The sequence below is a fragment of the Ursus maritimus genome, unplaced genomic scaffold (assembly GCF_017311325.1).
Source record: "Ursus maritimus isolate PB19 unplaced genomic scaffold, ASM1731132v1 scaffold_8, whole genome shotgun sequence".
NCBI lineage: Eukaryota > Metazoa > Chordata > Mammalia > Carnivora > Ursidae > Ursus > Ursus maritimus.
The window spans coordinates 43,339,164-43,365,717 of NW_024426996.1; the positions used below are offsets into that span (position 1 = coordinate 43,339,164).

Sequence of the window (26,554 nt, forward strand, 5' to 3'; positions counted from 1 at the left end):
GCTAACAAAATTGAATAATCAATTACTGTATATAGTTCTTAGAGGTAATCTTGGTGGCAGTGATGAAACGTGTAAACCAAACAGTTCTATAATGATTAGAATTATGATATAATCTAATATCTACTATTTTTCTTTAAGTTTTATAAGTATTTGTTGCTCAAAATGTTCTTTATAAAGGTATCTAGCTTCATGCACTATCTGTGTATCTATTTCCCCATTCAGTAATTTCAAGCTTCTTGATAATTATTTTTATACAAATATTAATATTTAGTAATCATCAAATATTTCAGAGTTTCACTCTTAAAATAAAAACCATTCATTTGTATTTCAAGTGATAATAGGGGTGCGTGTGTGTGTGTTGTGCGTGTGTGTTTTAAAGTAAGCTCTACACCCAACGTGGGGCTTGAACTCACAGCCCCGAGATCGAGAGTTGCGGGCTCCTCCAGCTGAGCCAGTCAGGTGCCCCCTCAAGTGATAATAGAGTTTTAACATACACAACACAGAAGGAAATTTTCTCTCCTCAGTATCTAGAATATTTTCCTGTGTTTGAAAGTGCAATTTCAGGTATTAACCACCTTGGCGACACACCTTGTTGATATGACCGATTTGGACAGCAGAAACCTCTGCAATCACTCCTTCGTTCACCGTACACAAAGCCAGGGATGCCAGAAATGATGTGGAGGCAGATAGTCAACTATTGGGCTTTCTAGAAGGTTGAAGCCAAATAATGGACTTCGGCCAAATATGGAAGATGAACTAGAGTAGTGCATCCCTACTAAGTACAGAGGGATAGCCACCCAAGCTAACAGGAAATACATTTTGTTAAAATCAATCACCACAGTGACATTGTAAAAATACACTTTTTTGAGGTATAGCAAAGTTTTCACTTCAGATGTCTGTTTTATTTTGATCTTTTCCGCCATCTTTACTCAGATCCGTTCCGTATGAATTGCTCCATAATTTCTGTAAAGCCTTATAGAGCTACTTTGTCACATGAAACACGCAATTAGGCCTTGAGTAACACTTTCTTTATGGAGTGTCTGACTCAAACACCTCTTCATCTTTACGACCCAGAGTTACACATTTCTTTATAGAATGTCTACCCCAGACAGATCTTCCTCTCTTTTCATTGTTGTTTTTGTTTATATTACCTGACTTGCTGGGATTATAATTCCTCAGAAGAGATGGCCAACTCTTATTTTTCTTTGAGTCCATGATCTGTTACACACCGCAAGGCATATAGCATATACTCATGAAATAGCTGAACTGCCAGTGTGTGTTGAGGCTTATAACCTTGGATGTGGACCCATAGTCTTGGGTTCAAATTCTGCCTGCATTTCCTACCCAATAACCTAGGCACAGTATTTAATGTCACTGAACTTTTTGTTCCTTCAAGGTAAACTGAGGTCATATGAGCCTAACCTTCAGAGTTGCTGTGAAGATGGACTGAAACAGTCCTATAAAGCAGCTAAGCTAGCCCCTGACCCAAAAGTCAATAGCCAGAACGCTTGACATGTTATCATCATCTACTTGGACCTGTTCAATTTAATAGCCTCCAAAATTGATCATTAAAAATGAAAGCATTCTAATCTGAGTTATTCTCAGAAGTTGCTGAAATTATTGCATGGCACTGGCATATTATAGGACTTGGCTTGTTTTAAGGTGGTTGCTTGAAAGTAAATTTCTAATTCCAAAGATGCTAAGTAGAAAGAACACAGAAATCTGCTTATTTGTACTTTGTTATAAAGTTTAGGTTGTTGTACGCTTTCTAAATCAATGAGTAAATTTGAATAAAAATATGTTGGACGACTATTTTAAGATAGCATTATGATTACTGTGATATTTGTATTAACAGTCAGGATGAAGAAGAGCAAGATGGCTTCCCGGAAGTCCAGACGTCACCTCTACCATCACCATTTCTTTCTGCCATCATAGCTGCTTTTCAGCCAGTAGCGTGTGACGACGAGGAAGAAGCCTGGCGCTGCCATGTCAACCAGATGCTGTCTGACACTGACGGGTCCTGTGCGGTGTTTACTTTCCATGTGTTTTCCAGGCTGTTTCAGGTCCGTGAGGTTTAAAGTGTTCTGAATTTATATTAACAGTTACCTGCTAAAGTTATGGGCTTTTTTTTTAATCTAAAATTAGTATCTCACATTCTATTTTCTTTCATTTTTTTTCAAATTATATTTTCTATTTTTATTTTTCTTAGTGTCTCAAATTTTAATCTTTCCCCTGATGTTCTTTAAATTTCTTTTTCCTCCTGGGGCTGCTGGGTGGCGAAGTCCGTTGAGCGTCCAGCTCTTGGTTTCGGCTCAAGTTATGGTGTTAGAGTCGTGAGATCAAGCCCCATGTTGGACTCCACACTCAGAGCTGAGTCTGCCTTGGGTTTCTCTCTCCCTCTCCCTCCCTTTTAGAGGGAACCCCTCTTCCCCCACTCTCTAAAATAAATAAATCTTTTAAAAAAATTTCCCAAAGATAGTGATATTATTTAAATTTATATTGTGACACTGTAGTACAGCTGATAATTTATGCAATGACTAGTACAGTTATCTCCCTTCAGACAACTAAAAACATGAAAACAACATCTGATAATTTTCTGAAGTAGGGTGGGCACCATCCAGGATGCCAAACAAATATAAAGCATGGTCCCTGCCTTCAAAAGGTTTACAGTCACTATCATAAAACAGTTTATAATTTGGTACTAAATTAATTGGCTGTGTCTCCGCACACCTCAAAAATTTTAGCTGAGATTGCTTCCAGTGGTAGAAATAATAATATGAGCTCACCTGTATTGAGTGCTCACTACAGGCATTGTGCTTAAATGCTTTACATTATTTAATTCCTAGAACAGACCTATGAAATGTAGATGTATTTCTGGCATTCTGTGGCCAGGGAAGCTAAGGCACAGAGAAATGCCAGTTCGGTCTTTATGCTCTGAACTACCTACCACTTTTCCTCTCGACCTCAGCAGATGCTGTCCATCTTGGAAGACTGAGCTAAGTACATATCCTCAGTGGAGCTTTTCCAGCCCCTCCAACCCCCAGTCTCTTCCTCCTGGAAGTTGTTTAGCGCTCGTGAACCACAGCATTCCTTTCTTTTATTCTGTACGTTTGCACTGCCACTTGGTTTCCTTTTTAGGTGCTTTATTCTTTCCAATGGTATTTTGTTTCCTGATGCTTGAGACTGTAGCTCATGCTTTTATTATTATTAAATCATAATGATACCCAACAGTGCTACACATACACATGTGGGAACCCATTAACTATTTGTGTAATTATACTATTGATAATTAGTCTAAGTCATTGAGTGCTCATTATGGGTGAGGCACTATCTACTTTATGTTAATGAGTATTCTTGAGTTTTGAGAAGATAGTACCCTTAATGCATTTTTATGACTTTAATTAAATCAGATGGCAGCCCATAGCCAAGCACAGTAAACTGCATTTACTGCAAGTTTCTTTCTGGTAGAACTTCAGAGGAGCTAATTCTTCAGACATACAAGGACTTTATTTCCAGTGATGTACAGCATGTATTCCTTCTAGCTCTCTTAATGAAAAAATCTCAGGAATGGGGAGATGAATGGCATGAATCAGTATTTTTTTAGTAGTACAATTTTGTAAATTTCTGATCATTTTTTTTAAATTAACATTTCCTAAAGAAGCGCCTAAAAACATGGATTTATAGACCAGTTATTAGAATTCTATATATCACTACAATAATAATTTTAAAAGCAAAGTTTGCCCTAATTATAAATTATGTTTCTTAAAGATGAAAAGAGGCCTCCTTATGAAACACTAAAAATTTTTAATGCTTTCTCCATAGACAATTCAAAGAAGGTTTGGAGATATAACTAATGAGGCAGTCAGCTTTCTTGGTGAGAGTCTGCAGCGCATTGGTACCAAATTTAAAAGTTCACTGGAAGTGATGATGATGTGTTCAGAATGCCCAACAGTCTTTGTGGATGCTGAAACAGTAAGTGTTTTGTGAAGGCTTATTATAAAGACTAAATTTGAATGGCACCAATCAGTAAATGGTCTTTTTTTTTTTTAAGGCAGTTTGGAATTTTGAAATGTAAAGGTTTATATTTTCAATTTGACTAAAAATATCCAGCAAAATATAATTCCAGTGTATTATATGCAGTGACTTGTGACTGTTTCTGATTCTGAGCCCTCACTGTCCCTACCCTTCACAGAGTCCTAGATGGGGAAGCTAGAGGGTCCTACTCTGGTCATGGGTACTTCTTTCCTGATTCTTGAATAAAAGTGGGTAGGAGAGGGCTAGACCTACCCCCATGAAGAACCCAGAGCTCAGTCTTCCCATTTTGTTTCCAAACATACTCATAGATTATGTATTAAGATATTTAGAGAGGGGCGCCTGGATGGGTCAGTCGGTTAAACATCTGACTCTTGATTCCAGCTCAGGTCATGATCTCTCAGGGTGGTGAGATCAAGCCCCGCCTTGGACTCCACACTGGACATGGAGCCTGCTGAAGATTATCTCCCTCTTCCTCTCTCAAGAAAAAAAAAAAAAAAAAAGATATTTAGAAAATTAAGGTTTAAGTAACTTCAAGGGTGTTACTTTAAGGTATATACTAGTCTGCATGCCATTTCTCACCTAAGGCAGTTCTTGAAAGCATTTGAAGGCATGCTTGTCCTTGCTGGCGTCCCTGAAATCCCACTGCATTCATACTCTGTTTCAGTGAAAGGTCAACCCTTAGTATGGGACAGAGTGCAGTAGAGGGACGCTGGCACTAGGTTGGGCCAAAAACCAACTAACAGAAATTCCAGGACCCAAAAGTTGCCAGCCTCATGACTGTGATCAGAAATGATTACCTGGGGATACCTGGCTGGCTCCATCAGTTGGGCTCAGGTCGTGACCCTGGGGTCCTGGGATCGAGCCCCACATCGGGCTCCCTGCTCAGCAGGGAGGCTGCTTCTCCCTCTCCCCCCACCCCCCGTTCTTGCGCGTGCTCTCTCACACTCTCTCTCTCACTCTCTCTCAAATAAATAAAATATTTAAAAAAAATGATAACCTGATCAATGTTTCTGATTTGACAGCTGATGTCATGTGGTTTGCTGGAAACACTCAAGTTCAGCGTTTTGGAGTTGCAAGAACACCTGGATACATACAATGCCAAGCGGGAAGCGGCTGAGCAGGTCAGTCTCGTTTTACCATGTGAAAAAAACAGCTTGCTTTTGGCACTAGAAATGTTAACTTGGCAGCAGAATCGCCAAGAGAGAAAAGAGGACCTCTTCGCACTTGGCTCAGGGTTTTCCTGAGAAACGCGGGGCCTCCTCTGAACTCTGTCCAGTGAATGCCTATCTTTGGCTTTTAGAAGTCAGTCCTCTAAGAGCTTAAGAACACCTTGGAAAGCCGTAGCTTTATACAGTCTACGCAGCTGTCACCGGCGCACATGGGGAGATAAGAGCGTCGGTTCTCCCAGGAGGCACGGCGCTGACGTGATCTAGAAAGTGTGTGACCTGTGACGACGCCCGGACCTCTTCCCTGGGATGTGTATGTGGGCAAAGGGAGGGAGGGACATGTCGCTGGTGGACTGTACTTGCGAGGAAATGCTCCTTCGGCTCCCACCTGGCGCTGCAAAGCAACACTAGTCCCGCTCCCGGAGAGGAAAGGCTTTCAATGAGCAGGGGCAGAAAAACTGAAAAATGTTTTCTCCTTTTCACACAAGTGATGTATAGTAGGCATTTTTTTCTCCTAGAATAGACGGAGCTTTCACTGCTTAGTGTTAAATATCTGCCATGTCGTGCTCGCTCCGGCACTCTTCTACTAAAATTGGAATAGAGAGGAGATTAGCTTGGGCCCTGCGCAAGGATGACACGAAAATTCGTGAAGCGTTCCATAATTTTTGGAATATTCCTCAGCCATCAAAAAGAATGAAATCCTGCCATTTGCAACGACAGCTGGAACTAGAGGGTATGACGCTAACCAAAATCAGTCAGAGAAAGAAAGATACCATACGATTTCATTCATACGTGGAATGCAAGAAACAAAACAAATGAACATAGGGCAAACCAAGAAACAGACTCCTAATTATAGAGAACAAACTGAGGGTTGCTGGGGGGGAGGGGAGGTGGGGCTAAACAGGTGATGGGGATTAAGGAGTGCCCTTGTTGTGATGAGCACCAGGTGTTGTAAGTCAGTGATGAATCACTAAATTCTACACCTGAAACTAATTTTATATACTTTAAAAAAAAATTTTATCACACGTAAAGGCCTATCAAAAGTATAAAATCTGGCTCCTACTCCCTTAATATACTAGGTAAGAATATAAAGCATAAACACTGTATATGAATAATTAGTAACAAAAGTAAAGTGTCAGTTTATAGCTATAAATGAAAGTCCTGGCAGTGGAAGAGACTTCACAAAACTGTACCGGTCTAATAGACCTGATGCTATATACTGTGATTTCCAAAGAGAGGTCACGCTGGGCTATTAGGAAAACCTCATGGACTGGAGATCAGACGTTAGGCCTTGACAGATGGTAATTTTAGATTGGGGGATTCCTTCAGGGAAAGAATATGGTATGAGAAAATACATTAAGGCTTTCTCCTTTTCTGTGGGAGGAGGGGATCTTACATTTGGGCGGAAAGAATAATGACAGATTGGTAAAGAGGGAAGAGCATTGGGAAAGTATCGGGCAGGATCTGGTCATCTTACAAATACAGTCGTCCCCCTTATCTGGGGGGGATACATTGCAAGAGCCCCAGTGGGTGCCCGCAACCATAGATAGTACCAGAACCCTATTTATACTGTGTTTTTTCCTGTCCATGAGGAAGTTTATAAAGTAGGCTCAGTAAAAGATTAGCAATAATAATAAAATGGAACAATTGTAACAATAGGCTGTAACAGAGGTTATGTGAAGGTGGTCTCTTTTTCTCTCAAAATATGTTATTGTACTGGACTCTCCCTTCTTGTGATGATGTGGGGTGATACAGTGACTTCAGGAAGAGATGGAGAGGTGAATGATGTAGCCTTGTGACGCAGCGTCAGGCTACTGTTGACCTTCTAACGATCGGTCAAAGGAGGATCACTGCTTCCGGGCTGCCATTGACTTTGGGTGACTGACACCACACTGCCATGGACATTCTTGTGCGTGTCTTTATGTACCTGTGCTCACGTATCTGTTGAGTATCTAGGAGTAGAATTGCTGGGTCATGGGGTGTGCATATGTTCAACTCTAGTAGATTCTGCCATGAACTTCTCTAAAAGATGCTCTATCAGTTTATAATCCCTGCAGAAGTGTGTACAAGAGTTACTGTTGCTTCATATCTTTGCCACCACTTGGTATTTCCAGCTTTTAAAATTTTAGTCATTCTGGTGTGTGTGCAATATTTTATGATATTGTGCATTTCCCCTGAGGACTTGTTTGAGTACCTACTCAAATAGATATTTTCATTTAGGTATTTTTTGAACTGTGCCTTCAAGTATCTTGCCCATTTTTATAAATGGGTTATTTATGGCTCTCTTATTGATTTGTAGGAGTTCTTTATTTTAAACACAAGCCTTTTACTGGGTATATGTATTATAAATTTTTTCCCTTCTCTGTGGCTAGCATTTTCACTATCTTAATAGCACCCTTTGATGAACACAAGTTTTTAATTTTAATTAAGTCCAAGTTATCCATCTCTTTTCCATTATGGTTAGTGCCTTTTGTGTCTTCAGAAATATTTGCCTACTGTAGAAGCTGTGATAGATTGCTACAATTAATGACCTTGATAAATCATGGCTCTCTCTGTCCACACCCTTTTATAACTGGGCTTTGCTGTTCCTTCCATCAACGGATGGAGTCTAGTTCCCTATCTCTTAAGTCTGAGGTATCCTTGTCTTTTCCTGACCAATCAAATTCAGAAACAATGCTGTGCAATTTCTGAGTTAGCACGTAGGCCTTTTGCAGCTTCTGCGCTTGGCATCATGCCCGTCCAAGTGTAAATTGGGATAAACTCTGGAAAACTAATTTGACCCTTAGCCTACTGGAGAACTAGAGGCCATGTCGAGGAGAATGGAGGCACCCAGCTGACAGCTAGTATGCCAGGCATTTAAGTGAGGCCAACTTAGAATTTCTAGCCCCTGTCAACTCATCAGATGACTGTGGACTCATGAGTAGGCAAGACTGGAAGAAACTCCCAGGCAACGCAGATTAGTCTTGTTGTTTTAAGCCATTTTTAGAGAGGTTAGTGATACAGCAATAGATACCATTTATAATAGGAAAACACCAAACGCCTACAAGTAAATCTAGTCTAGGATGTGCCGCACCTCCACAAAGAAAACTTCGAATATTACTGAGAGAAATTAAATGCCATCTCAACAAATTAAAGACTGTACCTTGTTCATGAGTCAGGAGACTCAAAATCTCAGAGTGACTATTCATAGACATTGGCAGCTAACTCTGCAATATATATGGACATACAAATAGCTAATTATAGGGCAAACGACCTGCTTGAACACAGGTCAGCAAACGACAGCCCGTAGGTCATATCTGGCCCACTGCATGTTTTTGTAAATAAAGGTTTTTTTGGAACATAGTAATCATATTTGTTTACATAGTCTATGGCTATTTTTTGCACTGCAACATAGTTAAAATAGTTGAAACAGAGAATAAATGGTTTGCAGTGCCTAAAATCTTTACTCTGTCCTTCACAGAAATAGCCTTCCAAACCTTGTCAATGAAGAACAACAAAGTCTCAACAACAGTGTTAAACTTCCAGCCAGTGAGACTTATTAAAAAATTCAAGAGTATATTGGCTTAAGAATAGAAAAATAGACCAATGTAATATAATAGAAAATCCAATGACATATATATGTCATATATATACATATGCATGTATATATACATATACATATGTGTATATATATGACATATATGTATGTAATTTATAGCAAATGTGCTATTGTAATGCAGTGGTTCTTTTCAGTAAGTTGTATTGAATCAATTAAATATTTGTATGGGGGAGAAAAACGATTCTTTCTGAGCTACCGTCTTACTATTGTCCCATCTGTTCTTTGTTGTTGTTGTTGTTTTTTTTAAAGACTTTATTTGACTGAGAGAGAGAGCGCGCGCACACAAGCAGGGGGGAGCAGCAGGCAGAGAGAGAAGCAGGCTTCCACTGAGTGGGGAGCCCAAGGCAGGGCTCGATCCCAGGACCCTGGGATCATGACCTGAGCCGAAGGCAGACGCTTAACCAGTTGAGCCACCCAGGCGCTCCCCATCCATTCTTTGTTACTTTTTTTTCTCCTTTCTTGTCTTGGTCTGTGAACCAAGTATTTCTTGTTATTCAGTTTTTCCCTCTGATAGCTTTTACTATTATAGTATTATAGTTAAGACATTCTTCTGTTATTCCTTGAGTCTCCTGAGTGTCATGAGTGAAAGCCTGGGGTATGCATCAGGACCCCTGCCACCCTTGCAGGAAATGAAGAGTTCTTCTTTTCAACACCAGGAGACCAGAAATCTCTGCTTATGTTTTTAGTGTCCCAGATGCTGCTGCTCGGTTTTCTAGCCTCTCCTCCGGCCCGGGTTAAAGGCTGGAGCGGCAGTGTCCCGAGGGAACCTGCATGCAGTTGGGTCTCTTCCTTGTAGTCCCCTTTCCTCCAGCAGCCTGGCCCTCGATACCTGCCCTACCTTTGATGACCCTGTTTTTCCAGCTCAGTGATACTGTGGGCCACACCCCCAGGCCACCGCTATCTGTTCAGCTTCTCTGCCTGAGGAACAATCAAAGCTTTGAGTAAGCAGATCCCCTGGAGTAAACACTGGGATCTACACGGGGCTCCCTTTCAGTGCTTTGGTCTAACTCCCTCAGTCCTGGGGGACGGTATTCGGCTTCTGTAGTTGTCCTTGGAGGACTGGCATCATACAAGCTGCTCCGTCATGCCTGGAAGCTGAACCTCTCCCGTTCAATTTTAACCTTCACTTGAGCCTTGAGCAAAGAAACAGTAATGGCAGGGAGACTGGTTGTGAACTGGAAGACATTCTATACACAAACCACTGTGTCTTGTATACACTGGCTGGAGTAGTGTGGACCTGTACCGTTCAGGTCAGTATGCAGCCATGGGACTAGAGGCTTGGGACTTGTCTTTTAACAGAGTTTAAAAAAAAAAAAAATCGTAAATAATTTATTGAATAAAGCTCCCAAAATGCTGTATCACTGGGCATAGAGTAGAAAAAATATTCAATTTTTTCTAATTTATTAGTATACTTGGACAAATTGGACTGGATTAGTGAGGATGATTAGGTGTATACACATTTTAACATTCTGTATGAATAAATGCTAACACATGCATTCCACAGTAGATTTCAGCCGAATGTTGCCGACATAAAGAAATCTGCTGGATGGCTTTTGACAATGGCTGCCAGCAGCTGTAGCTCACCAGGAAAGCTTAACATGTTTCCTCGGAGATGCTGTCAAGCAAAAGCCTAAGGGTCTCTACGGTCTAAGGGACTGGAATAAAAGCAACATAAGGTCAAAGAATTGTTTTGAAATAACTGAGATGCCTAATTTTCATTCTTTGCATGTAGAACGTTAAGCTCCAGTTGAATGTTTTAAATGCCTAGTAGTACTGAGATATTTTCAGAGAGTATACTTCATGTAGCAAGTAGTTTTTCTCAAAGTCTTAATGATTTCCTATATATATTAGTTTTATTTAATCTAGCACACACATAAAGAACTAGGAAGTAAAAAGAACAGACATTAACATCAAACTGTCGAAACCTAGGTGCTTCCCTTGCGGGCTCTTAGCTTTTACTTCAACTCGGACATTCCAGGACTCCCAACATTTTTCCCCACTAAACTACAATACTGTTATTTTATTTTTATTTGGCCAAAGAAAAGATACCTTAAATAAATACCCAACTTTGGGACTAGCCCGTGGATAAGGGGAAAAAAACACATGTGGCTTCTATATCCAATATTCTTTGAAGATAACATGTTTGTCATTCATTACTGTCCAAAAGGAAGTAAAAGGAAAAGAAGTAAAAACAAGATTTAAAATGGATTTTGGTTTCTGTTTCACTAATTAAAACGGACACCAGTCTTCTGAGAATTGCACTTCTGATAAGCACACAGAGCTGGCTAATTTGAAGTTGCCTTTATTAAATTGTGCTTCCAGAGGGAAGCACATCTTTTATTTCCCCATCTTACATTAGCCAAAGGTCAGGTATAGGTTGTGAAGATTTCCAATAAAATCTGCAAAAGCAAGAACACTCTTGACTGAAACGGAGCACCGCAAGTCTCTAGACGGGCCGACTGTTTGTTGTGTCTGTGAGTCTAAAGCGTTACGGCGTGAGCGTCTCATTGTATTGACAGGATCCCCCTGCTCTGGTTTGGTGCGTATAAATAATTAGGGTCAAGTGGAGATTGAAGCCAACTTTTAAAGTGATTTTATACACACAGGCTGTTTTATTACGTTTCATTGTGCATTGTACAATCGCTATGTTACAATTTACGGTTACTTATTTCTTTAGTGGTTAGACAACTGTAAGAGGACATTTGGTGCCAAAGAAGACCTGTATAGAATAAACACAGATGCACAGGTAAGTCTCCTCGTCTTAGTTTTGCTATATTTCTAGATCAGGTAAAATGATGTGTGTGTTCAAATGTCCCTGTTTGATAATCCTAGAAATAAAATTTATAACACTTTTCATTTTTGTTATCAGAACAATCTTTGTCAAAGTTAGGTTCAATGAAATATTGGCTTAGTAATGAAAAATCCACTTTAATAAAAATGAACGACCAGCTTGTGACTGAAGCTTAATAACATTCAGCAGATAAGCGTGATGGATATCTGGACAGTCCAAGTTAGACTGTACTTGCTGCATATGCCTCTTCGAGAAATTTTTCTTCTGCCTTAGCATTCTGTGGATAAATTGTCTGGCTAGGAAAGCAAACCTAAGAGTCACGTTATAGACATTCATGTTAGCCTTTCTAAAGGTGCAACTCTGGATAAATTCTAACTTTTTTATAGTCTAAAAGTCAGTGAAAATAAGAGTAACATATACATGTATATAACACATTAAATGAGGATAAATTAAGCCCTACAGATTATTCTAATAGGAATATATCTTCCTATGGGGAAGATGCAGTTATCAATTAAAATTAACAACTTCTGCATTGACATCAGAATTCTAGTCTTTTCCAACATTGGTTATACTGTTAAGCATTTCTAGTCACTATAAAAGTTACTGTACTACTATAATAAAAATAAGTTTAAAAAAAAACTGAAATGTTGAGAAAATAACAGTATGCATTCACATTCGTATCTCTGTCCTTACAACTATGTCTAATAGATGCTATTATTATCCCCATTTTGCAGATGAGGAAGCTGAGGCTCAGAGAAGCCAATGAGTCTAAAATCAGTGAGAAAAGAGTTAGAATTAAGATTCAAATCTGGGCAGGCTGACTCCAAGTCCTGCACTGTGTTTCAAGGAAATGGTCAAATCACCTGTGTAAAGAAAGAAACAAGGGGAAAAAAGGAATTAACCCTCAACTAGATTTGGAGCCTCTGGTTTTATCTTTGCCATTATGTAACTGCATGGCTTGAGCATGTAATATAAACTGCTTTTTTTCTACATAAATTAGTAGGTGATGATTAGACGAAGTGATTTCTTACATCCCTCTGCCTTGAAGAAAGCGAGTTCCACCCCCAAGAGTCTAAGTCAGTTAATACAGCTCAAGGCCTTCTACTAAGTGAAAACTGAAAACTGTACGCTTAAGAATTTCATTTATATCTTGCTCTCCTTTTATATTCTGCTCCTTGAGATTGGGGACACTTGTTATACAACATGACTAGTATCTGTCCCTATGTACCAGAATTCTTTTGCCTAATAATTATTTTTAAATAAATGAAAAAAATACACCTGCCAATTTCAATATACTTAAAAATCAAGAACTTTAAATCTGGAAAGTTGGCATATTTACAGTAATTTCTGGTAATTCAGAGCAACACAATTAATTACATTTGTGTTATCTCCTACAGTTGTGATCATAAAGATTTGAGAGAGAGAGTGAGCAGGGGAAGGGGAGAGGGAGAGAGACTCTTAAGCAGACTCCCTGCACAGCGTGGAGCCCAACGCAGGGCTTGATCTCACGACCCTGAGATCATGACCTCAACTGAAATCAAGAGTCAGATGCTCAACTGACTGAGCCACCCAGGCGCCCCGTCATTTCTTTTCTGTTACATCCCAAAGTAGACGCTGTGAGTGTATGCGGATAGAGCCAGTTCCATTATTTATGCTAATAGAAGTGAGAAAAAGTATTTGAAACTCAAATGGTTGTTAGTTTCCGTATAAAACTGTAAAAAGTAGAACCTCAAATTTAGATATGCTAATATGTTTGACATTGGATTATGCTCAACCAATATTCACTGAATGACTACCCACGTAATTTATAAGGAACCAGAATGGAGCTAAAGTTCACCTTTGCTTAGCAAATCCCTTCTAAATTGATAGGAATAAATGTTATATAAACAGTCCTTCAGAGGACACTATTTAGAAAATCAGACTTCAAAGGGACTTTTAGAAGCAATATTTACGTATAGCAATTGCTATTTTAATTAGAAATCATTCTTCTCTAGAATGGACTAGAGACTAGGTCCAAGTGGCTATAGATATTTTAATGTAATAATTTTTAAATAGTCCTTAAACTAGATGTTTTGCTATGTATTTTACATACATATCTCATTTGACTCAAACCTAGTTGGGCTGAACTTCTGAAGCTCACTAAATTGCATTTTTGGAATGCATTTTAAAGCACACATCTGCTTTTGATATTTTATGTTCTGACTCAGCACCAATTATGGCAACATAGGACCTAATTAGTAAGGGTAGGAAGCCAAGACCCACACCAAAGATAATCTTCTCATGGGTATTTATAAGAGTATAAGCCAGTTCGTTTCTAAAAACAGTAATTCATTTCTTATTTTCTAATCAGAAATTTTCCACCTTACTGATGGAAATTTTATGACATTTGCTTTTTTTCTTAGAAGATCACTTATACTAGCCAAGTTTCCCTAGATCACATTAGTTCAATTTTGTCCTGTGTAGCTTTCACACAGGAAAGAAATTATAGCCTAAATGTAATTTTGTTATTTGGCAAAGAGTTTAAAACACCCCGATTGTTACAGTAAGTGTATAAAAAGTTTTATTCTGGAAATATCAAATTTTTCTTTTGGATGCAATTAAATGTTCTTCAGTTTGCCTGGGACATCTGTGACCCTAGTTAAAATGATTTCTTACACTAATTCTTGGTCTTTTTCTTCCTTTGTATTTTTGTGACCCGATCACCTTCTTGCTTAGCAAATGGAAATTCTAGCAGTAAGTGACCTGTCTTAATTTATAGACTTATCCATGTCAGACAAACTGATCTTCATTTGCCATTTGTGACCTAGCAATGTTTTGTCATGGACTACTTGAAGAGTGTGCTTCAGTCCGCATAGCCCTAATCCATGAAATGTTGGTCCTCTAAAGAGGAGATTTTCTGATATGTACAACTAGCAGTCACCTTTTTTTTTATAAACTAACATTTTAAACTTAATTTTAAAAATCAAAAGTGCATATGTTAATTTCGTGGTCTCATTTCAATGAGATTACAACGTTTTGGGGTTTTTTTTTAGAAAAATGAACTCATTTTTAGGTAAGAGGTAATCCAATTTGACTTTGCTTTATCAAACATTTGTTGATAAATGCAGCGAGATATACATCTCAATGGGGGCAAAAGTATACGCATTTGTACATTTTTTTCCATTATGAATTTTAAGTTAAAGTGAATCCTTTTTAAAGCATTCTATATATTGCCTGCCGAAAAATTGTCTGTGAAAATGTGCCTCTCACTAAATGAATTATGTAACCAACAATCTTTAAATTTGTATTTTAATCCCAGTCTTCAAAGCATCTTTCATCGGCTTCACACTATATTAACTTGCTTACTGCAGAGAAATAAATGCCAATTTTTAACATAATTACTTATAAATTTTTATTGGAAATGTACTGTCTAATCAGACATCACGGACGAGGGGCATCTGAATTTAACGCAGTGTTATTTACTTACTTCTAGGAACTGGAGCTCTGCCGAAGGTTATACAAACTGCATTTTCAGTTGCTGCTTCTGTTCCAAGCCTACTGCAAACTGATCAGCCAAGTCAATACAATAAAAAATGAAGCAGAGGTAAATATTCAGTTCGAGTAGGAATCACTGATTCTGGAATATTAAAATATAATACATATATTCCTTGCAGGAGAGCTTTTGTCAAAAGTCACTTAATCCTTTTTTTCCAGAATTGTCTGTCTTTTTAGAAACGATGTGCTATTTCGGGACCTGTCAGTAAATAAAACAGCAGATAGCCAGTGGTCTTGAAAGGTTCAAGACCTTAAAGGTCACAGCAGCAGCAACAGATCATCTGTAACATCAGCTGAATAAAGACACAGTTAAATTATGAAACCCCCTAACATCTTGTCCATATATTTTTGTAGTTCTAGTGACGCACGCAAGAATCAACATGTCAAAAACACTTTGAATGTTGGAAATCATGTAATGAATAGGTTCAAAGGTAGTGACTTTAGTCTTTTTACCCCCTTGTCAAAGCTGGTACTGAAACAGGAAATGCTTTCACTTTTGTTAAATGGCTAAATCAATTTAAAAAATACATACTGGTTTATATAAAAAGTGCTAGGTCAATAATCTTTTAAAATATAAAGACTTTCCTTTGCTGTCAAAAAAAATTCATGACCACCCCCATAACAGTGAATGATTTTTACTATCCAAGATGTAATATCACTTGTTAAAACCAATATAAACATTGGTTGCAACCAGTTTTATTACATCTGTCATAACATTTTATTATAACTTATTTTTTTTCTTAAGTAACCTCTGTGCCCAATGTGGGGCTCAAACTCACTACCCCGAGATCAAGAGTGACATGCTCCACGAACTGAGTCACCCAGGCGCCCCTATCACCTGTTACCTTATCAAGTGTATTTAAACACGACTGTTTGGTAGTCTACTGAATCCAGAACTTGAAATACTAACTGCCAAGTTTAACATTTGCAAATCTTTAAGAGAAGCTACTCCTATCATCGGATATATCTTTACAGCCAATTAAATGCCCTTTTTGTTACTTAATATACAAATAGATCCTTTTAAAGTATTTTTGTTTTAGGTCATCAACATGTCTGAGGAACTTGCCCAACTGGAAAATATCCTCAAAGAAGCAGAGTCTGCGTCAGAAAATGAAGAAATTGACATTTCCAAAGCTGCACAAACTACTATAGAAACTGCCATTCATTCTTTAATTGAAACTTTGAAAAATAAGGAATTTATATCAGCTGTCGCACAAGTAAAAGCTTTCAGGTAAAATGTGAAGGGATTTCATACCCTGTCCACCTAGACTGGGATTTTACAATGACTGGGTTTGGGCTTTTGATTTCATGTTTCAGTATCATGTCTTCATGAAAGCATGACTTTGGTATTTTCTACAGTTATCACTGAAATGACAGCAATTTTAGACTTTGTTCACCCCAATACTTTGGGTAATCTATTTGCTCAAATATTAAAACAGATCCTCGATGATTCGCAAGGACATTTTGTTAAAGGTATTCATTTAAAATGTAGCTAGTTTTAATAATTACTTGAGTCTCAGGACTTAAAAATATTGTGTATTTCAGATCTCTCTGGCCCAATGATATCTTCGGCAGTTGCGAAGATGACCCCGTGCAGACGCTGTTACACATATATTTCCATCATCAGACACTGGGCCAGACAGGAAGCTTCGCAGTTATAGGCTCTGACCTGGACATGTCGGAAGCCAACTACAAGCTGATGGAACTTAATCTAGAAATAAGAGAATCTCTACGCGTGGTGCAGTCATACCAACTTTTAGCACAGGCCAAACCAATGGGAAATTTGGTGAGCACTGGATTCTGAGAAACTTCAGGCCTTTAGGGAAGAAACACAAGTGAGGATGACAAAGATTATTAACAGGCACCTTTTATGAACCCTTGCAGTTCCTGGGTAACTTCCCCTGGCAGCATCCACAACTCGAGTGTAACTCACGTCCAACTTCTATCAAGATAAAGAACATCAAAATCAAAGATCTGAAAAGAAATCTACCAGCTGCCAGTACCTCCCACAATTAACTGTATGAAGAAGGAATTTTTTTAATTAACCTATGTGAAAAGAAAAGGGCTAAAAGTGATGCATACGAATCCATTACTTTCTGGAGAAAGAAGAGAATTCTCAGACTTTGCAATAATGGCCTCTAATACTGAGACATTGGAAAGCAGGTGACATGAGGCTAAAATCCAGGCTCGTTCATTTTAGCTGAAGACCTGCAAAGCTGCGTGGATTTCCAGCACCCACAACATACTCTGGAGTTGATGCTTAATCATCTACATGAAGAACCTTCAGTCGGATAGATATACAGACTTGTTTGCAAAAACCATTGATTTTTTTCAACACGTGGGATAAGGGCGTGGGTGTTTTGTTTTTTAGTCTGTGTAAGGGATCATGTGTGCGTGAGCTGGGATGTGTGAGTATGTGATAGTCCTATTTTCAAGGTATGGATGTTTGGTGATAACGTGTCAGAGCATGCCTCAAAGAGCACTGCAAGATTATTTTTGAAGAAATTTTATTTTATTAGATCTAACTCTTCATAGTGTGTAAATGTTAGAACATTTTAATAATATTTTAAAGCTGGGCTTTCCCGGTATTTTGAAAAGAAATAATATATCTGTTAATGTTATTGGAATGCTGCTCAGTTCTCTGATCAGTGCTTACGTGACGATTGTTGATAACTAACCAAAGTAGACGCCTGCAGAGACTTTAAAATGTAAAATAAAGATGTATGCTGCCCGTCAGCTATTCTCATTAGAAAAGTTAACTTATTTTACTCCATAATTATTTTACAAACTGTATAGATTAAAACCAGTATTGTATATTGGTGCAATGCACTGTTAGACAAGAACAGGTGCACAAAGCTAAAGAAAAGAGTGTGGTCACTGATGGTAGAGTACATGACCTGCGGGCTCCAAGGTCTGCAGAAAATTCAAGAGGAGAGATGCAAACACATTTTCCCATGTGTATTCAGGACTCACGTGGTTCACCCAAAAGGAACCTGGGGCTATGGGGGAAAATGAAAGCAAGCCTGAAGACTGACTACCAAAACATGCAATATACTGACTCCTGTCGAAGTCTGTAGCATAACATGAACTGGATTCTCTGTCCTTTTTTAAATAGCATTTTGTAAAAGAAATGAATGTAGTCCCACAATTCCTCTGATTTGAAAGGAACACCTTGTATTTTTTATAGGCATCTCTTATCCACTGTGACTTTCTTTCAAACTGGGCTCTGTCATTCCAGAGTTTAGAATGTAGAAATGAAATGCTTAGCTTTGCCTTTTCTCGGGGGTGTGGACCCTGCCAGAAATGTAATTATGCTCAAGTGCATTAATTGAAGGCACTGTGCACGCCGTTGGACTGCTGACTAGAGTTATGTTACCTGTAAAATCCATAACTGGTCACGGCACATTCATAATCACTGTATTTTCTGACCCTGATAAAACACACACACACACGATTATTTTAATGGTGTTCTGGTACTGTAAATGGTGTCCTTTAAATTATTTAATAACTTTTGGGTGTGGGGCAGGAAGAAAGGGATGGTGTCCAGAGACACCCCACACTTTACATCCTATCTTACCGTCCCCTATTTTCTCACCCTCCTTATATCCTTTTTGTTAAAATAAAAAGCATTGTAGCTGTTGGTTTGTGTTGTATTTTAAGGATGAATGATTATAGTGTGCATCACGCAAATACATTTCAAATATTATCCTCATTCTGAAACATACTTTCCCGAAAAGGGGGAGAACAGTTGAGAACAGATTAGGTTGACTAATTACCCAAACCAAATCTTTGAACAGTTGAAATTTCCTTTGCATGTTTATATAGCTAAGTTGATTAATAAAGTAATAAGATGAATACACCTATAGAAAGTAAAAGGCAAACAGTCATTAGGATTATCCTTTTGCAACTGAGTTTTCCTAAAACCTACACTAGTTTGCTCCTCTGAATCCAAAGTTTGCATTTAACAAAATATACCAGATGCTTAATTTATTAAGCACCCTGTGTAGTTCCAAACAGAGCTATTTGTGCTCATACCTTTTTCTTTTGCCCACTAAGTTGATCGTTTTGTAAATAGTAAGCTTGTAAAATAACACCGAGAAGGGAGATCTCGCAGTTTTTTCATTCTGCTTCTAGAACTGGAAGCCAAAAGTTGTTTTGTTTTTTTCCACAATTTAGAAAATATTTTCTACTTTTAGTTATATAAAATAGAGGGTGTACAACCCACAAACTACCATAAACATTCTCTTGGAACAAACTCACCAAAGCCAGAGTAAGGTTTCCTCATTTAGGTCTAAGAGAGCTGCTCGTACACCATGCCAGCATAATCTAAATGAAAAGAAGATATTAGAATCAATCAACGTAATTATAATTTTACTTCATGGCATTTAAAAATTTTTTCAAAGTAATCCACTGTCACCTTAGCAAATGTAGGAAATGTAAAGAAAACTAGAATTACTGGACACCCAGAGATAACAGTATCATGGGGTATTTCCTTCTAGTCCAGGTCTCTCTTGTTAAATATATAGATACACACACACACACATACATTGTACACAGTTTTTGACAGTGCGAATTGCTAGAATGTTATCACAACTTTATAACAAAGATGTTTTTGTGCCACTGTGTCCAACGCACACTAAGTAAAACCTGCTTTGATCCTTGCTTTCCTCAACTGTAAGATAGGTTAGCTGCTCTCTTAGGAATAGGAATGGCAAGCTCTTAAGTTTAAAGAATGATCTAACTACCCATATTAATAGACTTAGGACTCCCTAACAGTATGTTTCTATTGTTCCCTCACTCAAGTGTTTACTGAGTGCACTCGCACGCCATGAGTCAAATAAGTTTCCTTTCCCTGTCCCTACCTTCAACCAAACCCGTAGGAACAGGTGTTTGTTAGAACATCACCTTCCCCCCCACCTCGAGTTGTCATTCATCTCTTTGGTCCTTACCACCATCTTATCTGATCTTTGCACATCTCCTTACTGGTTTATAGACATCCACAGTGATTATTTTTTTGAAGATAAATCTGTTAGTGTCCTACCATAGCTTTAAAACCTTTCAGTGAATTCAGATAAGACCAGTCCTGAGAAAAGTCTAAGTAGTCCTCCCAGCCTAGGCCTACCAGTGTCATTTGCCATCATGCCCATTGCTGTCCTCCAGAGTTCAACTACTTTGGTTTCCTTCTGGTTTGCTCTACCACTGGGCCTTTGCACATGCTACCTTGGGTCTGAAAAGTTTTCCCTTCCCCTCTTCACCTAATTCAGTTCACCCACACTTCAGGTCAGCCCAAGTGTCATTTTTCAGGCAAGACTTCCCTGACCTCCCTAAATCTGATCCCCTATTATAGGCACCTAAGAAGCTCTTTCATACTACATGACAAACTCCACGTTACCTTTTTCTAATGCAGAAAATAATGGCCATCTACCCACCACACTGGAAGCTCCAGAAGGGTGGAGGCCACATCTGTGTTTCCGAAGTGCAACTGACTCAAGTGGTAGTTTTCCACACCTCCATTCCATAAGCAACACCCAGGGTGCTTGTTAAAATATTTCTCCCCCGGACAGTGATTCCAAAGGGGTAGGGGCCTCGGAATCTGTTTCTGCAAGCACCTTCCCTGGTTCATGTGGATGCAGAGGGGACTTCCCCTGGCTCTGAGCATTCTGGAGACCTCAAGTTCATTTTAGTTTCTTTATTCCTTACATTTGTCTACACCCATGCATCCAAGATGTTAAAACGGACCTCTCTGTATACTACCCTAAGGTTGTAAGGGTTAAGTGGGAGGATTAGAAAACTGGAAGGAGGCATAATCAGCACCTGCTTCCAGTTGTGACGTTTCTGTAGCCATTAAACCAATACCCCTCAGCTGATACCATTAAAGTCCCGAGGCTCTAGACAACATGCCACCCCAACCAGGAGTGCTCTGGGAGCAGGGCCTTGGTATTTTCCTGGCAATCATGCAGGAAGCGAGGAGGCGCAGATGGGATGAGAATTCCTATGTCAGTTTGCAGTTATAGAACTACAAGACAAAAACCCAGCCTAAAGCAGTCTGTTAACGAACTTGAAATCTTTAAGTGCGGTTAGGAGGCCTATTTTTAATTAGCACCTGAAGTCCAGTTGATGAAGTTAACAGCTTAAAGAAGCTGCCCTTAGCCACCCTGTTCCAGTCCCCACCTGCACCCCGTTCCCAGCCGCCAGCCACAGCTCGCCAGCCGCCGCGGGCAACCCAGAGGCGGAACCCTAACTCCCCTCGTACATCAAGGCTGGGTTCTGCCTCCAATTCGCCCAAAAGAATGTTCTTCTAATGGTTAGGTGGCTTTTCATTCAATCCCTATCTTGCTTAGAAGCCTCAGCCCCGGAGCCACACGTGAGCAGCAAACCGCATACTTGTGAGGCCCCCTAACCAAGTGACAAGTGCAGACTGTTAGCAGAGAAGCGCTCCTAAACTTAAAAAAAATCTTATGCAATTTAATTGTTTTTGCAATACTTTTATTTGAAGGCTTTGTCAAAATACAGCCTTTCCTGCAGTATATTGAGAAGGGAGAGGCAGAAAGGAGCATGAAAGAAAGCTAACTTGTCTGCTGCATTAGCTCACGTTCAAGTAGGACTGTGGTTTTTGGGGTTTTGTTTTACATTTATTTAAATGATATATTTGAAGCTGAAAGTGCTGTCACAGGACAGGCGTTTGCCTTTGCATCTCCCACACAAATCTTGACGATGGGGCCTTGTGGGGTCAACGTGGCGGAGTTTTACACTGCAGGAGCATCTAGTCTGCTTACAACTCTGAAAAACCAAAGTGAGAAGCACACACAAGATAAGCCTGTGGGGACTGCCTCCAACTTCGAAGTTCTTTTTCTAGTCCATTCCAAGACTTACTGAGTGCACTCAAGCAAGGCTCCGTGCTAACCTTGCTGCACCCCTTCCAGCAAGGACGGGCTAGGAATAGAGGGTGCTTAACCAGGCAGCCACTGTTGCACGAGATTCCGTTCAGACTTGGGAAGTTTCTTTTGAAACAATTAGAAGAACATCTCTTTCTGCACTTGAAGGGTGGAGAAGAAACCCGCGGGGGAGAGGAGTCGGACAAGGAAAGCTAAGGGTGAGGCTGGCTACAAGGCACACGCTGTGGCTCCCGCTAGCGTCGCTGGCTGACCTGCCTCCCTGCACACGCACCTGCCGCAAAGGACCTGAAGCTCACCCCAAAAGCAAAGCAGCAACCCCTGAGCTGGGAGCGGGGGAGGGTTGGGGGAGGCATCCGACTTTAGAACCTGACCCTACTCTGCCCTCACCTAAGGGAGTCGGAACTGTTTTCCACACTTGGGTTCTCTCTTCCTACCCTAGCGGGAAAGGCTCCCAACATCCGACTTGAGGGAAGTTCAGGGATTAGGCTGGGTCAACGGACACATCAGGCTCCACTACAGTGTGCTAACAGTCACGATCTCAGGGTCCTGGGATGAACCCCACAACCAGCTCCCTGCTGTGCGGGATGTCTGCTTCTCCCTCTGCCTCCCCTCCCCCTACCGCTCATGCTCTCCCACACTCTCAAATAAAATCTTTTAAAAAATAAGACCTACAGACCATTTAGCTCTTAAGTTTAGTCACCTCTTTCCTTAGACTATCTAACCCCCTTAGCACAGTGCAGTGCTTAGTTAAAAGTAAACCAGCAATGTTACTCATTATCCCCATAAAGGTGGGCAGCTTAAATTTACTCTAAAACAAATCACCCTCCCTTCGCGAGCATTCAGGCAAGACTGAACTTTCCAACCCCACGCTTATACTAGTATCTTGACTGCGGGATGTGCTCCATATAAAGCATTCCCTTGGGTAAAACAGGCAGCCTCAGGGCAGTAGAAAGTTCTTCTGGGTTTTTGACTTGCTTTCTCACATTAGACTGAGCACCAGGTAAGACAAACATTCGTCCACGTTGCAGGAGAAGGGACAGCGTCTGAAGAGGTTAACATGACCAAGCCTCGCAAGGACAGAAGAAAACGAAACCCCTAAGGCCCTATTTCCTGGTTGCCTACTACTTCCACAATCCCCAGTGAAAAGCTGTCAAAACCCAGGTCACTAGGCACCTAGCCTCTCCCAGGATACATTCAAGACCCTCTCCCAGCTACCCAGTTCAGACACAAAAATGTGAGTACTTACCTGACAGGTGATATCCTCCACTCGGTAAGGGTTATAAGACTTCTGACAAGTTCTGCAAAACTGCTTGAAGTAAACCTGTGAGGAGAGAGGAGAGAGCAAAGAAGCAAAGAGAGCAAAACCCTCTTGACACTTAGGTCAAAAAGATGCCCCTTCCACGGTGTTTCTTACCTTGTTGGTGCCCTGCACACACCACACGTAGGCACTTTCCCACCGGATGTTGCAGTCCTTGCAGTGATAGTAGCCATACTTCTGCTCTAAGAACTGAACGAAAAGACACCAGGGTTTAACTCACAGGATATTTGAATTAGCCTCCATTTCACAAGCTGGGAAGGACCGATTTGCTACTTAAAATTGCAACCTCATTCCAGATCATGGAGGAAAGTGGGCTCAAGGTTTGCCCATTAGTCTTCACAATGTCGTAATTAGGTGACCTAATGGTTTAGTCAAGCATGTAAGGAAGTGGAATCTAAAAAGTTTATGTTCCAGATTCGCTGGGTTCTTCAATCTCCAACAGTGCTAGGAACCTAAGTTGCCGATAAACCAGAATTTATCTTTAACATGAACTAAAGTAAACTCTCTCATTCTTAAACTTCTCTTCTCCCCCTCCGCGTGAGAAACAGGTGTTTGGAGTTAGGCCTTTAAGTGCTCTCCAGAGTTCCTGCCAATTCTAGAGCAATCGCGTAGGTGAGCAAACATAGGTCCGGGAAAGTTAGGAGGTAAGATCACACACATGGTTTAAATTACACATAGCCTCTGTCGAACTTGTCTCCCTCCCCCTCTCTCCCCCTGCCCCCCACAGCCCTGGGCTGACTGTGGGAGAAACCCCAAAGGAGGCCTCCAGTGCTCCTACTACCTCTGCCTTTCCAGTTCCCTGCCTTACCACTGCCCCGCGCCACTCCAGCCCCTTAGATTCGCCTGGTGTGGCCCGGCCCACCACGCCTGCCGCGCTCAGGCAGCAAGACACAACGGCCCCAATGTTGTAGCAATGTTCAGTTTCCGAATAAGGGTACTTTCTAGGAGCGAGGAAAGATCCCAAGGGAGGCACGTGAAGAGCTCTAGCTTCCAGGAGGAGCTTGGGAAATTCGGGCAAGAATCAGGGGAGAGCGGCCCAGGACCCCAGTAACTGACGGTTAGGGCTTCTTGCCACACTGAATTCAGTTAAGTGAGTGGGGCCCTCGGGAAACGACTCTCCTGCCACCAAGTTCCGCTTAGGATGTTCTGCTCGGTACCCCTCGTAGAGCATCCAAATGAGGACTCAACACCCGACTACGCGTCCACAGTCAGGGTTTTTGTTTGTTTTAAACAGTAAATACGCTCGGGAGAGCAGTGTTATCAGGGTGCCCGCCCCCCGCCAACCTGTGGGGCCGGTTTTACAATCGCCGCCAACGAGGCTGCACTCGCTGAACTCCGCTGTGCGGAAAGGACGACGCCCTGCCGCTGTCACCGGCTGCGAAGAGGCACCCAGACGCGGCCCGCCTCTAGGCAAGCCGGCGCCTCCACGCGTGCCGCGCGGCCACGGGGCAGGGGCGAGGGGCGCAAGGCGAGCACACGCCCGGGGCTCCCCCGCGCCCGTCCGGTCCCGTGACCGCCTGGGCCTCACCTGGAAGCGCGGCCGCTCCTTGGCCTGCTCGGGGCTCCGGGGCGACGACCTCGCTGCCGCGGCGTCCTCGGTCCGCCCCACCGGCGGGGGCTGCTCCGGGCTCCTGGGCGCGCGCCGCCGGGCTCCCTCGCCCGCCCCTGTGTCCCGCGGCGGCAACCCCGGCCCGGCGACCGGCGGCTCCCGGCTCGTCCGCACCGCGGCCTGGGCCTCGTCTTCGTCCCCCTCCTCCTCCTCGGACCGCGGCCGTTGGGGCGCCTTCGTCAGCGACCCCTCTCCCTCCTCGGGGCCTCGGGGCCTCGGAGGCGGCGGCCTTCGCTCTCCTTCCGGCACCGCGGGCCTCGGCCCCCCCGTCGGGCCGTCGGCCCCTTCCAGGAAGGTGGTGAGGCGGCGGGAGGCCACGGGCGAGTACACGGCGACCGTGCGCGGGAAGCGCACGGGCCGCGGGGCGCCGCTCGGGGGGCTGCCCTGCTCGGGGCCCCGGCGCGCCGGCTGCGGGGACGCCGAGCCGCCGCCGCCCGCACCCGCCGCTCCCTCGAGGCCAGGGCCGGCCAGGGGAGCGGAGTCGCGGGCCCGGCGCAGCAGCGTGCGCCGCCCCAGCGAGCACTGCACCGAGGCGTCGCGGCGCGGGTTCACCTGCACCGCCACGTCCCGGCTGCTGGCCCTGCGGGGCCGCGGGCCCAGGCCCGGGCTCACTTGCGACAGGAGGGCCATGAGCTGCGCCCGCTGGTAGCTGTCGAAGTACTCGGCGGCCGTCAGCTGCCCGCAGCCCGGGAAAGACGACGCGGCCGCCCCGGCAGAGGACGACGACGAGGATGAGGACGCGGGAGCGTAGCCCCCGCCCCGGTGCCGCCAGCCACCCCCGCCCGCCGCGCCCTTGCTCTTGGCGGCGGGCGGGTAGGGGTACGGGTACGAGTAGGGGACGCACGCCGGGTACATGTAACCGTCCAGCACCTCATCCCCCAGGGCAGCCATAAGCGCAGCCCCGGTCGCTCCCGCAGCCGCCCTGCCCTAAATAGGCAGCCCTGCGGAGGCAGCCGGCCGCCGACCCCACCGCGGCTCCCGGCACTGCGCGGCCCCCCGCACCCTGCGCGTCACCGGCTCGGGGCCCGGAGTGCCCGCCTGGGTGGCCTGTCCCTGACCTTCTCTGTGCGAGACTTCCACACCTGCAGGTCGGCACAAATACCCGTAGGCGATCGGGAAGACTGTTTTCTTTGGGATGCAAGAACTGATTTGTAAGTGAGCTCGCCAGGGGTGAGGAGGATACCAACAAAGGAGTGCAATCACCGGGATTAGCTGAGCCAGGTGGTCCCCATGCCTCGATTATTCCAGGTGTCTGCGCGGCCCGAGAAGCTGAGGCGAAGCTGGGTGCCTCTGCCTGGCTAGTGGGCAAAAATGCAAAAGTTTGGGGGACCTGCTTTGGGTCTGTTACCTATGATCTCAGATTCTAGTTTAATTATCTCAGAACTGCTCTGAAAAGTCCACCCCTGGCACCCTTTCGGGAACCCCATAGGGAAAGCACTCCAAGGCATCCACACCCAGGCTAATTGTTTGCTCCCCTGGAGCACGTCCTCCCCTCCCCCCAACCCCTCACCTCAAGTGAGTACCGCGAGGTACTGATGTCTATTGGGGTGGACAGTACTACAAATTGTCCTAACCAAATTATCCCTCCAAAAGATAATTGATTTGCC

The 26,554-nt window shown here is 42.5% G+C and overlaps 2 protein-coding genes and 1 non-coding gene across 3 annotated transcripts in view; 2 read left to right on the forward strand and 1 right to left on the reverse strand.

Moving 5' to 3' along the window:
• Nucleotides 1-18,763, forward strand: part of FRYL (FRY like transcription coactivator) — a 247,908-nt gene extending 229,145 nt beyond the window's left edge. Inside the window, exons 58-66 of the mRNA XM_040625382.1 lie at nucleotides 1,856-2,063; nucleotides 3,823-3,972; nucleotides 5,058-5,156; nucleotides 11,477-11,545; nucleotides 14,306-14,323; nucleotides 15,063-15,173; nucleotides 16,165-16,355; nucleotides 16,670-16,910; nucleotides 17,009-18,763. Of these exons, the coding sequence (XP_040481316.1) occupies nucleotides 1,856-2,063; nucleotides 3,823-3,972; nucleotides 5,058-5,156; nucleotides 11,477-11,545; nucleotides 14,306-14,323; nucleotides 15,063-15,173; nucleotides 16,165-16,355; nucleotides 16,670-16,910; nucleotides 17,009-17,140 (1,219 nt within the window). The 3' untranslated portion in view covers nucleotides 17,141-18,763. The remainder of the gene's footprint in view (nucleotides 1-1,855; nucleotides 2,064-3,822; nucleotides 3,973-5,057; nucleotides 5,157-11,476; nucleotides 11,546-14,305; nucleotides 14,324-15,062; nucleotides 15,174-16,164; nucleotides 16,356-16,669; nucleotides 16,911-17,008) is intronic.
• Nucleotides 5,765-5,867, forward strand: LOC121101618. The gene has a single exon (XR_005833600.1). It is a non-coding gene; the product is annotated as a U6 spliceosomal RNA (small nuclear RNA).
• Nucleotides 18,764-21,760: 2,997 nt separating the features above from the next.
• On the reverse strand, nucleotides 21,761-25,838 carry ZAR1 (zygote arrest 1). Its single transcript, XM_040625399.1, has 4 exons — nucleotides 24,867-25,838; nucleotides 23,435-23,527; nucleotides 23,267-23,341; nucleotides 21,761-21,904 (listed from the first exon to the last, which is right to left on the reverse strand). The coding sequence occupies exons 1-4, from the start codon at nucleotides 25,836-25,838 to the stop codon at nucleotides 21,761-21,763; spliced, it is 1,284 nt and encodes a 427-aa protein (XP_040481333.1).
• Between the last annotated feature and the right edge of the window lie 716 nt (nucleotides 25,839-26,554).